The 13,408-nt window shown below is 44.4% G+C and overlaps 1 protein-coding gene across 2 annotated transcripts in view; it reads left to right on the forward strand.

The window, feature by feature from the left end:
• The window catches only part of SCUBE1 (signal peptide, CUB domain and EGF like domain containing 1), a 349,647-nt gene that overhangs the window by 78,125 nt on the left and 258,114 nt on the right, over positions 1-13,408 (forward strand). For both annotated transcript variants that reach the window (XM_075344232.1, XM_075344233.1), the window contains exon 4: positions 12,018-12,152. In XM_075344232.1, coding sequence (XP_075200347.1) covers positions 12,018-12,152 — 135 coding nt within the window. The remainder of the gene's footprint in view (positions 1-12,017; positions 12,153-13,408) is intronic.

The following is a 13,408-nucleotide window of genomic DNA, read 5'->3' on the forward strand; positions in this document are numbered from 1 at the left end:
GGCGTCACACGGTACGATCTATCGTGCGATAGCACAAGCGATCGTACCCGTCGTTTGTGCGTCACGGGAAAATCGCTGCCCGTGTCGCACAAAGTCGTTAAACCGCCGTCACACGTACTTACCTGCAGAGCGACCTTGCTGTGGGCGGCGAACATCTTCTTCCTTAAGGGAGAGGGACGTTCGGCGTCACACAGCCGCCGGCCAATAGAAGCGGAGGGACGGAGATGAGCGGGACGTAAACATCCCGCCCACCTCCTTCCTTCCGCATAGCCGGCGGGTGCCATGGGACGCAGGTAAGCTGTGTTCATCGTTCCCGGGGTGTCACACGGAGCGACGTGTGCTACCCCGGGTACGATGAACAACCGGCGCCATGAAAAATAAACAATTTTTTAAAAAAGTAAGCGACGTGTACACGACTCACGATTTGTGACCGATTCCGTGTCGCTCGGAGGTGTCACACGAGACAACGTCGTGAACGATCCCGGATGTGCGTCACGAAAACCGTGACCCCGACGATGCATCGCAGGATAGATCGTCTCGTGTGACGCCCGCATAACTCTTGACACCCTTTGAGTGGCTACATGGGGTTTTGCACATAACTAGCATTTGGTCATGGCAGCGTCAGGCTCTGTTCACATTGAACACTCCATTGAATGGTTTCTCTGGTGTTTCTGATCAACACAGGCAGACCCGGACGTCGACCAGCTGTCTGCTCATTCATAGACAGGCTAGCAAGAGTTAAACTCTTCTAGCCTGCTTGTTAGGCTTCTTTGATCACATGTTGTAAGTAAGCCAATCACTTCTGTTCCTCTAATTTTTAGGCCAGAGGAAATCTACTACCTATGCCAACTATAGTTTATGCTGTGTTGGCCTGTTATGTTGTGGTGTCCCAGATTTGCTGGAGAGAGAGTAGCCTGTGCTTGGTGTTGTTGTGAAGTACCCGTTGTCTTGTTATTTCCAACCTGATTTAGTCTTCCTCCTAATCTCTTATTGTCTTATACTTCCGTGTGGTTGTGTGTGTGTGTGTGTGTGTGTGTGTGTGCATGCATGCGTGTGTGTGTGTGTGTGTGTGTGTGTGTGTGTGTGTGTGTGTGTGCGCTGTGTGACGGTTATGGTTTTCCCCTGTGTATTTCTGTTGGTTAAACACTCCTGCCCCTGCCCTTCCTGGGGGAGAGGGTATAAAGACAGGGCTGGTCAGGAGTAGGGCCAGGAAGGAGACTCAGACATCCCCACCATTAGGGGTATCTCTGAGAATAGGGATAGCACAGGGCCCCTTAGTTTGAGGGTCAGCTTAGGAACCACGGTTCCCTGCTATTCCCATAGTCCTTGTGTTCCCTTCTTAGTTTACCAGGGCCTGTGCCTGACTCTAACTTTTAGTATTGATTGTATCTGGGATTACAGCTTTGCCACTCGTTTAGGTCAGTGAATTGAACTTGTCTGTAATACCTGGGATAACGACTGTTAAAAGGATTTGTACATTATGATGACCACAAGGGGACTCTAAACTGTTCATGCAAAGAGGCCCCTTTTTTCTATATCCGCTATTGGTGTCCCCATATGGTACCATGCTTTTCCGTAAAAATAATATACAAAAAAATGAATATCTACATAATTATGGAAACTGATGGTACATTCAACCATTTTTGTTAGAATTGTAAGAATTTTGTATAAAACCGGAAGGGAAAAACCTTCATGTGCGGCACAACGGGGCCCAAATAGTTTTCTGAGCCCAAATAACACATTGGCCTCAATGTATACTTCTTTTTTTTTTTTTTTTGTATGGGGCAAAAACAAACATTACCTACTGTTATGGCCGAAAGTGTTGGCATTCTAAAAATTGTTCCAGAAAATGAAGTATGTCTACCAGAAAATTATTGTAATTCCATACGATTTGTTATACACATAATTAATAATAATAATAATAATAATTGTATTCATTTATATAGCGCTATTAATTCCACAGCAACACTGTCCCCATTGGGGCTCACAATCTAGAGTCCTTATCAGTATGTTTTTGGAGTGTGGGAGGAAACCGGAGAACACCCACGCAAACACGGGGAGAACATACAAACTCCTTGCAGATGGTGTCCTTGGTGGGATTTGAATCCAGGACCCCAGCGCTAACCACTGAGCCACCGTGCCGCCCATGATTACTTCCTTTGTGTGTTTTGGAACAATACAAAAAAACCTAAGGAAAAAAAGGCAAATTGGACATATTCACACAAAACCCTAAAAATGGGACGGACAAAATTGTTGTCCCCCTCAGTGTACCGCCCTGGGGACTCGACTGCCTGCCGAGCCGCTTGGATCCGGGCTCGGGTTGTCGGTGGCTTAAGCGCCTCCGGACCAGGGGTCACGTCGCTCCGAAAAGGGGGCTGATCTTGCTGGCGCTACGGGTAGGGGTGGTGTGGTGGACGGTTCACGGCCGAAGCCGCGGTATTGGTAAAGTTCGTGACGCCATCCACGGGTCGTGGTGATTGTAGACACCACCGCTGCGGTGAAGGTATGGGGGCTCCCGGGAGTGGTGTAATGGCGCAGCTAGGTGTTGACCCCTCCGTGGGTAGGGGATGTTGGTCCCGGGGCCCGGGTGGCGAGGGTCAGGGTGCAGGGCGGAGTGTTGCAGTGCGGTGCCTGATGGCACTGTTGTACTCACGATTATAACCACACAAAGAGTCACTGGTAAACCAAGTTCGGTGATGATCGGTGCCCGCAGCCGGCTGCGTGTTCTCCTAGTAAGGTTGGTAATGTCCGCCTTTCTCCTGCACCTCTGTGTAGTGACTTTTGACTCCTATGCCTAAGCAACGGTAGTCCACTCCCCGATTTGTGTATGCCGGAGAAGCCCGTTTGCCCGCAGACGCTGGCCCTTTGGATCTCTGGCCCTTGGCGGTGGCACTTATCCGTACTGGTTGGGCTGTTGCCTTCAATCGGGACTTAGGTGGGAAAGGACCCTGAGGTCCAGACCGCAATCAGTTAATTTGACTAAGATCCAGTGGCTTCTGGACTATTTCGGGGTCTGAGTACCCTGCCTGGTGCTCCGGTATCCAGTTGGCTCCCCGGTTCGGTTCCGGCGGGCCACTACCCTGTCCCGGTCCCTTACGGTTCCACCGGTCGTCTTCCCGGTCTCCTGCAGGCGGCCACTACCATCTGCCTCCTGGCCGAAAAGGGTACCTAGGCTCCTACGCAGGCCCCTGACAGTTCCTAGTTTTTCTCCTCCACTTCTCCTCTGTCAACTGTCAACACTGTTCTCTTTTGTGTTCCCGCCCCAGGCCATCCGAACTCCTCGGTGGGCGTAGCCAACCGCCTGACTCCGCACCACCGGGTGTGAAAGTCAGGACCTGGGAGGGGCGACTCAGGGTTTCAATGTGTGGCTGCTATTACCTTATTAGGGTGGGGTGTGGTGTGTGGGACTACCTGTGACCCCTGGCTAGTCCAGGGCGTCACATCGGCTTAATATTTGGTTGAACACCATTTGCCCTTTGGAATAAATAACTGCAATCAGTCACTTCCTATACCCATCCACAAGCTTCTTAGGCGGGCTTTACACGTTGCGACATCGCAAGCCGATGCTGCGATGTCGCACGCAATAGTCCCCACCCCCGTCACAGGTACGATATCTTGTGATAGCTGGCGTAGTGAAAATCATCGCTACGCCAGCTTCACATGCACTCGCCTGCCCTGCAACCGTCGCTCTGGCCGGCGAACCGCCTCCTTCCTAAGGGGGCGGGTCGTGCGGCGTCATAGCGACGTCACACGACAGGCGGCCAATAGCGGCGGAGGGGCGGAGATGAGCAGGATGTAAACATCCCGCCCACCTTCTTCCGTATAGCCGCCGGCGGCAGGTAAGGTGATGTTCCTCGCTCCTGCGGCGTAACACACAGCGATGTGTGCTGCCGCAGGAACGAGGAACTACATCGTACCTGTCGCGGCAGCGTAATTATGGAAAAGTCGGAGCCTTCACCGATGATACGATAACGACGCTTTTGCGCTCGTTAATCGTATCATCTAGAATTTACACTCAACGATGTCGAAAGTGACGCCGGATGTGCGTCACTTTCGATTTGACCCCACCGACATCGCACGTGCGATGTTGCAACGTGCAAAGCCGCCCTTACTCCTCTCACCTGGAATTTTGGACTCTTCTTTATAAACAGCTCCAGGTCTCTCATATCTGAAGACGTCTTCTCTTCTTCCAACAGCAATTGTAAGATCTCTCCACAGGAATCAATGGGATTTAGATCCGGACTCATTGCTGCCACTTCAGAACTCTCCAGCGCTTTGCTTCCATCCATTTCTGGGGCTTCTTGAAGTGTTTGGGGTCATTGTCCTGCTGGATACCCATGACCTAGGACACAAACCCAGCTTTCTGATACTGGGCACTACATTGCCACCCAAAATCCATGGGTAATCTTCAGATTTCATGATGCCTTGCACACAGTTAATGCCCCCAGCGCCACAAGCAGAAAAACAACCTCAAAACATCTCTGACCTCCACCATATCTGACTGTAGGTCCTGTGTTCTTTTCTTTGGAGGTCTCATTCTGTTTTCGGTAAACAGTAAAAGGATTTGCTTTACCAGAAAGCTCTATGTTGGTCTCATCTGCCCACAAGACTCTTTCCAGAAGGATTTTGGTTACTCACGTACATTTTGGCAAACTGCAGTCTAGCTTTTTTATGTTTCTGTGTCAGCAGTGGGGTCCTCCTGGGTCTCCTCTATAGCGTTTCATTTCATTCAAATGTAAATGCATAGTTTGCACAGACACTGATGCACTCGGAGAATGCAGGATAGCTTGAATTTATTTGGAACTTTCATTGTGGCTTATCCACCATTTGGACTATCCTTCGTTGCAACCTTTTATCAATTTTTCTTTGACGTTCACATCCATGGAGATCAGCTACAGTGCCATTGGGTTGTAAACTTCATGATTATGTTGCACACGTTGCACACCGTGGACAAAGAAACATCAAGATCTCTGGAGATGGACTTGTAAGTTTGAGATCCAAAAATCTCAAACTTACAAGTCCTCAGACAGTTCTCTTCTCCTAAAGTAGAAATAGTATCAGCACAAATCCGTAATTTTTTTTTTTCAATTTTCTTTAATGCAAAAAGGCATAAAAACAAGAAGGTAGGTGGATTAAAAATAAAAAAACTGATACAAGACAGGTACAGGTAACGTGTTTCTGGCATAGCCCTCAGTCTCGAGAGGTAGAAAAATAAAAAAAACAACAGCTATCAGAATATAGTGATGCAAAAACATTACTTTTTTGGACAAATTGTTTTTGTGTAAAACTGGCAAAATATTAAAAAAAAATATATAAATCTGGTATTGCTGTAATCACAATAAAACGAAGAATAAAGCAGTCTAATCACTGATGCCGCATGATGAGCTGCATAACAATTGTTTATTTTGCCTGCCAAGATCCTAATAACACTCACATTTATCCTGCGCTCTACACTGACTGCTTATATCAGGGTTTCTGTGTAAATCTCTGAAATATTCGATTCAGATGGAACCCCCAGCGGAAGATTCCCTATAATGAGCAAGATTGGATTCTCTCTGGCCTATGATCCATCCAGGCCCTTCTATTTAAGCATGCGTAAAGGTGCAGTCAATCACTTCTTTTGTGCACTTCTTAAAAGTTGGATACTGCTGAACAGAAGCCACACAGAGTACACAGTATATATGGTACCTCATTTGTGAATGAGGTTTTAATCTGCATCACGTATTTTGAAGATTTAGATAAAAACGTAAATGTAAGTGCTCAGCGTAGAGCGCAGGATAAGGGTATGTGCGCACGTTGCTTTTTACCTGCTTTTTACCTGCTTTTTTGCTGCTTTTTCTTCTGCGCTGTTTAATGCCAAAATGGATGTGTTCTTCTATTCAAGCAAAGTCTATGGGAATTTGGGTTTCTTGTTCACACTATTGTTGTACAAAATGCTGCCTTTTTGTGGCAGAACTTTGGTCAAAAACTCAGCTTTGCAGGGCAAAACCCAAATGGCAAAAACAACTGACATGCTGCTTCTTTGAAAAGCTGAGTTTTTGACCAAAGTTCTGCCTCAAAAAGGCAGCATTTTGAACAACATAGTGTGAACAAGAAACCCAAATTCCCATAGACTTTGCTTGAATAGAAGAACACATCCATTTTGGCATTAAACAGCGCAGAAGAAAAAGCAGCAAAAAAGCAGGTAAAAAGGAGGTAAAAAGCAACGTGCGCACATACCCTCAATGTGAAGTGATCCAATATGTTCTCTACCCTAAAATGCCAAAAATAAAATCTTCTATTCAACTCACAAAAAAAGCCCCACCCAGGTTTGAAGTTCGTCAGCTGTTAACACAAATATAGGGGGCTTCCACGTTACAGGTAGCACAAACGCTCTGAAAGAGTGCTATGGCCCCCCACCCAAAGGAATTCAGTGAAATCTGTGCAACCAAATCCAAATGGCATCCTTTCTTCTGCGCCTAACATTGTGCCTAAACTGAAGTTAGTGTCCACAAGTTTTGCAGTACTGTAGTGAGGAGAGCCTGCTTAATTTATGAAGTGGCAGGTCTCCAGAAGCTCAAGCTAGACAAAATATATGGGCACTGCAATGTACTGGCACTGCAATGTCTGCAACATCCATTGCTTGTTTCTCAGAAACACCCATGGCGTCAAAATCATCACCACACCTGTAGATCAATTCTCAGAAGGGTGTAATTTTCATATTGGGGTTACTTGAGGGTGGTTTCTTCTCTTCTAGCACTTAGGAGCTTTGTATATGGAGTCGGCAAACTATTCTATAAAACTCTGCACTCCAAAAGTCAAATAGCGCTCCTTCCCTCCCAAGTCTCGCCGTGTAGCCAAACGATATTGTACCATCACATATGGGGTATTGTCACGTTCACAAGAAGTTGTGTTACAATTCTGCGGTAATTTTTGCCTATTTCACTTGTGAAAATGTATAGTCTAGGGCCAAAACATACAAGTAGGAAAAAATGTAATTATTTTTTCTTCACCGCCCAATGGTAAAACATTTTTTGCAACGTATGCGATGTCAAGGCGCTAGATTATTTCATTAGGATGTGTAGTTTGTAAAATGGGGTCACTTATGGGGGTTTGGCTGTCTTGACACCACAGAGGCTCTGCCAATGTGATATAACACGCGCAAACCATTCCAGCCAAATCTGCACTTTGATATGGTGCTCCTTCCATTTGGGGTGTTGCACTGTGCTTGAACAGTAGTTTCCAACCACATATGGGGAATTGCCATACTTAGGAGACCTTGCATAACATTTTCTCTTGTTACCCTTGTGAAAATTAAAAATGTGGGCCTTCAGCATCATTTTAATTGAACCCCCCCCCCCCCCCAGAATATTTAATTTTCATGGCCCAATATTTTAAAATTCTATGAAGCAGCAATGGGTTCAAGATGCTCACCACACCCCTAGATAATTCCATGAAGAGTCTAGTTTCCAAAATGGGGTAATTTTGGCAGGTTTCTACTGTTAACGCACATGAGGGGTTCGGCAAATGCGACATTGCGTCCACTAATGATTCCGGCCAATTTTGCACTCTAAAAGTCAAATTGCACTGCTTCCCTTCAGAGTCCTGCTGTGCGCCCAAACAATAGTTTTCCACCACAGATGAGGTATCAGCGTATCCTTAAAAATTGCACAACAAATTGTATGGTGCATTTTTTTCCTGTTACCTTTGTAAAAATTCAAAATTTGAGGCTAAAACAACCTTTTTTGGGGAAAAATATGATTTATTTTTTTATTATTTTGTCTGCTCAACGTTCTAAAATTCTGTGAAGCAGCTGGGGAATCCAGGGGCTCACCACACATCTAGATAAATTCCTTGAACGGTCTAGTTTTCAAAATAGGGTCACTTGTGGGGGTTTCCACTGTTTAAGCAGATCAGGGGCTCTGCAAATGTGACATGGCTACAACTGTCCGATTCCAGCCAATTTTGCGTTCCAAGCGTAAAATGATGCTTCTTCCCTTCCTGTCGTTCGCCCAAACAGTAGTTTTCCACCACATATTGGGTATCTGCAAACTCAGGAGAAATTGCATAACAAACTGTATGGTGTATTTTTTTCCTGTTACCTTTTGTGAAAATGAAAACTTTGGAGCTAAAGTAAAATTTTTTTGGGGGGGGAAATAAAATGTTCATTTTTTTCCCCCCTTCCAAATTGCTTTATTCCTGTGAAGCACCTGAAGGGTTTATACACTTATTGAATGTGGATTAGAGCACTTTATGTGGTGCAGTTTTTAGAAGGGTGTCACTTTTGGGTATTTTCTATCGCATAGGCAACTGTCACTTCAAATTTTGATGTGGGCCCTAAAAAATGTTTTTAATTAAAATTTGAAAATTGTGAAATTTTAATTTTTTGCAGAACTTTACATATTTTTTTTGGGGGGGGGTTTCAAAATTTTTATTTATCTTTTTTTTTTTTTTTTAATTTATCTGATATTCAAAAATTCCAACAACTTTAATGTTTAAATATGATTGGGTATCGTGAATTCGGGAATTATTCTAGTTTAATATATTTCCCTATAAGTCACTTATTTTGTACAAAACCTGTGACCAAGCGACCCAACGGGTTAATGAGAATTAAAAGGGGGAGAAAAAAAATCCATGAATGGCCGGTAGCTAAAAGCAGCTTTTCTTGTTTTTATACATTAGCCATTAAAGTGACAAATACAGACTGGGAACACGGAGATTTAAGAAGTCCCCTTTTCATTAAACAAGCTGACATAGTAGGGGGGGTTATGACTTTTGTAATTGAAACCTTCTGCTCTGTACAAATCCAGGAGTCCTCTAAGGAGTCTTTTTTTTTTTTTTTCTTCACCAATAATGCCTTTTGTGTTTGCCCTCAGTTCTCCCTAACCATTACCGTAGGCCCAAAGCCTGTCTGTGCCGTAAAAACCGTAATGACCGAGCCAATGACTGTTGTAAACTTCACAGCCAGGGTTGTCTGGAAATTTGTGGTGAAAGAATGTGTGTCTTAAAAATGTGACTTACAACTTAGCCCAGTCAGGACCAAGGGGTATTTTATACCTCGGTGACCCAGACTATTCTTCAGAGAAGCCTTTGTGAAACCGGACACATGGAGGTCTCTGTAGTCGGGTATGTGAAAGATTGGAAAAGTATATATTCTTAGCACTTTTTCTCTTGAGCCCTATTTCTTAGTTCCAGGTCATTAATATTGGTGTGACGGCCTCTCCTGCGACTTCTGCTTCGGTCACCAGTCACTGCCATAATCCCACCATGGACTGTCCTGGTGGTAGGAGAGGAGTCAGTTCCATTGGCTCTGATGGGTATAGGCTCCGCTCATCCACTAAGCTGGGTTTCCCTGGGACCTGTAGTACCACCGGCTGACTGTAGGTAACGTGTGTCTTCCAGCTGAAGTTACCGCCATTCAGCTACAGCCAGTGGGAAGACACCACACCCTTCTAATTTCCCCTCCTTTCTGCTGGACACTGCCAGATATAGTTTTGTATTCCTGGTAGTCTCTGGTTCTTTGCTCTGGATATTGATTCCTGCTTTGACCTCTGCCTGCTCTTTGACTACTCTCCTGCCTGCCGTTTTTGTACCTCACTGCCGTCTTCCGTTTTGACCTCTGCCTGATTTCCTGACTACACCCTTGTCTGCCGATTTTGTCCCTTTTCTGTATCTCCTGGTTTGACCCTGCCTGACGACTACTCTCTTCTGGACTGCAGCCTTCCACAGGTAGTGATCTCCGGAGCCCTGTAGTAATTCCAAATCCCTGTATAGGGTTTAAAGGGTTTCCGGGTTCTCGGGATCCTGCTTAGTGAGCGGCTTCCCTCTATCCTGTCCATATCAGCCATCCTGGGACTGTAGTTCCAGGAAGGCATCACATTTGGAAGTCTATCTTTAAGATAGGTGAGGTTTTAAGTTTTGGTACCAACTGAATAAAGAGGGTCCTGGCACTGCTGTGTATGGGATGTAGTGGCCATAAATGGAACTGCAACACATTGTATAGAGGCGTGGCAGTTCCCGTATACCCTATGCCATGGCCGCTTCAGTCAACTGCTCGGTGGGTGTTTCTGAGGTTGGATCTCAAATTAAACTGCCAGAAAACCCCCTCTAAAGATCAAGCACACAAAAAAAACTATGGAACTATGGCGATTGGGAAGGGACCTCTGATCACTAGTTGCCAGTGTCCAATCCACTGTCTGTTCTCAATTTCCAACCGTGGCTACATACAGGTTGCATTTTTCACTGTCATGGTTGATGAGTTTTGAGGGACACCTCTTTCAAGCACTGCCCTAAAATATATATATATATATATATATATATATATATATATATATATATATATATATATATATATATATACCTTATATCTATAATCTAAGTAGATTAGTGGAATTGTAAGAGTGGTGGACAATAGTGGTCACGTTCCTGCCCCTGAAGACATCAATCATGTCAACGTTGTGTAATGTGAATAATGTCTGGTGTAAATATTGAGTCCTGTGAAGTGTAATGTATTGTTTTGTGATATGTTCCCATGTTATGTAAAGAATAAAGCGAAGTGTACAACGTAATGAATGTGAAATGTATAGTATTTATGTTTATGTTTAAAATGTTTAGATAGGTGAAAGGTTAAGTCTGCCTAGCAACAGACCGCAAGGACAGAAACAGTTAATTGTTGGGCCTAACCCACCCTTGGAGTGGTCATCTGATAGTGAAAGTGACTGTTCATTCTGTGAAGGCCTAGTGAGAGAACGTGACAGACATATAATCGGTCGGTTGTGAAGGTGGGTGGTTTATGGTAATGGAGCAAAGGAGACAAAAGGCAAGATGACATGAATCTAGAGGGAGGCTGTATACATATGGTTGCGAAAAGCATTGTAACTAGAGATCAATCCTCAAATGGAGAAGCCACAGACTGTGGGAGCCGGAGGAAGGAAACCTAGCAGCCATGCTTCTTAACCATCAAGTTACTGGGTAACTTCCACTGGTACTGGACTCTAGTGGCCAGGCCCCTTAACAGTCAAGGTACTGGGGTAACTTCAACTGGATAATGACATAGTCAACCAACTTAGTGGTTTCCCGATAGATGTCATAGATGTCCAGGAGAGCAAAGCTTTACTCCCATCATTATGGGACCCCTGAGGAGATTGGACATGGGGCTGTAGGAAGGGAAGGTGACTGTCAGTGTGCATTGTAATTCTGGACTGGGTTGCACAGGAACTCACCGGCCCACTTAAATCGGACGCAACCCTGAGGGAAGTTGTAACTGTTAATGCAAAGTGAAAATGTAACATATTGGAGGATATGTGCCCGCTATCTAACGTGTAATTTGTAAATGACAATGAACCATCTAGTAAAGAGTTATGGTTTAAAGTGAACAGTTGGTCTCGTGTGTGTGTGTGCGTGTGTGTGTGTGTTGTCATCTGGTCCTGGCCAGCCGACAATAGTAGCAGTATGCAACCTACATACCTGGGGTTCCCAGCCAACATGGCCAAAGTCGATACAACCAGTCAGTACCAGGTATTTCATCTAGTGTGTCGGGGCTTCCAGAGTCAATCCATCGCTCTCGATCACCGCGCTGCGCTACTCTACAGACCAATGAATAAGGGTTTGGATCTGGCAATCTAACGAGAGTCCAAGTGTGGAGATATTAGTAGGACAACCTTGTAGGGCACGTTTGAGAAGGTGACTCTTGATTGTAACACCAAGTGATATACTCAAGAAATCGTACTTAACAAAGGTCCATCTTGAAAACCTTTCATCTAAAATGTTCGATTGTGGAAGGGATTATCAAGACTCTTCATCTTGTTTATTGGTCCTAAATCATTCACGGAAATTGATTTTAATCTGCAGATGTTTATGAAGTATTTTGCAGATATAAATTCCCCCATTCACATTAGATGACTGTCAGCTGACTGATTCTTCCACTGATCGATCTTCCAACAGCCATCTCAACGAAATCCGTTGAGTGACCCATTGGCCAATGGTTTTAGGATTTTTTTATTTAAACCTAAATCTATCTTTTTTTCCTCTTCTCCTAGATGTGGATGAATGTTTGGACAATAATGGAGGATGTCAACAGATCTGCGTTAATACAATGGGCAGCTATGAGTGCCAATGCAAGGACGGCTTCTTCCTAAGTGACAATCAGCACACTTGCATCCATCGCTCCAACGGTACGTCTTTGGCAATACAAGCTAAATTTTTTACTTCATTTTATCTATTTTCTATATTTATTTCTTGGAATTGATATTCAGAATGATTTAAAGTTGAATTTATTAACTCCCGTAGCCTATTCCTGGTGGAAAATAGGTTGAGATGGCCTAATCTACCCTTTGTTGGTCTTCAACTTGGAGTTTGTTTCTAATCATGTATAATCATTTTGCAGCAAATGGCCATTACCATGGTTTAGGTTCTTGAAGACTGAGGGATGTTGTCTACAAATGATCCATCTTCTTGGTTGTAGCTAGGTCAAAACTTCCATGCAAGGGTTTCGAAAACTGAATGGCAATACTGAAGTAGACTTTGGGTGTTAGGGGTAGGCCGTCTCCATTTTTCTATTTGGCACTATTGTATAGCTTGAGCCCAGTCTCGAAAAGCAGTCACTGAAGAAGGTTGCCACCTTAGGCTAGGGCTTCACCATGAATTTTGTCTTGTGTCAAGATCACAAGGTTGCTTTCTCACTTTATGAGAAATGATGGTTAATTTGGTCTAAAGGTGAAGTTATTCTTTGTGGAGACTGACACACTATTCCAGCATGCCAGTGTTGAGGAGACTTTAAGCCACAATGCTCGTCTGGGAAATATGAAAATTGTTTCTTCAAGTGAGGAAGTAGACAAATTCTAGTGCCACCTTATTGGAGGTAGCAATCCTAGAAGATAAAAATTACCCTTTAACAAGATTTGTCATATGACTTAGGATTTATGCCAGATGAGAACCTCAATTTGCAGACACGGTGTTTCGGGATGGTTGTTCCTCGTCAGTGCAAAGTATGAGTTCTGATCTGGCTGTATGAGAGGCTAAGACGGGGTTTAAAGGGGAAGCTATTCTCCTTGCAGAGACTGATATACCATTCAAGCATGCCAGTGGTGAGGAGACTTTAAGCTCTGGGAAATATGCAAATTGTTTCTTCAGCGAGGAAGTAGACAAACTCTAGTGCCACCTATGGGAGGTAGCAATCCTAAAAGTAAAAAGTGGCCCTTTAACGAGCCTTGTCTAATGGCAATTCTCCTTGTGGAGACTAGCACACCTTTCCAGCATGCCAGTGGTGAGGAGACTTTAAGCCGCATTGCTCCCGTAGTGAATTCGGTGGCAATCATGAGATAGGACAGTCGCCAAAGAAAGTAGACCTGCTGGATTTTTGGCCTCAGATCAGATTTGTTCAGTGTAACTTGTGTTGGACTACTATCTGAAATAGGAGATGAACGTCAAT

This window comes from Anomaloglossus baeobatrachus, chromosome 4 (genome assembly GCF_048569485.1).
Source record: "Anomaloglossus baeobatrachus isolate aAnoBae1 chromosome 4, aAnoBae1.hap1, whole genome shotgun sequence".
Taxonomy (NCBI): domain Eukaryota; kingdom Metazoa; phylum Chordata; class Amphibia; order Anura; family Aromobatidae; genus Anomaloglossus; species Anomaloglossus baeobatrachus.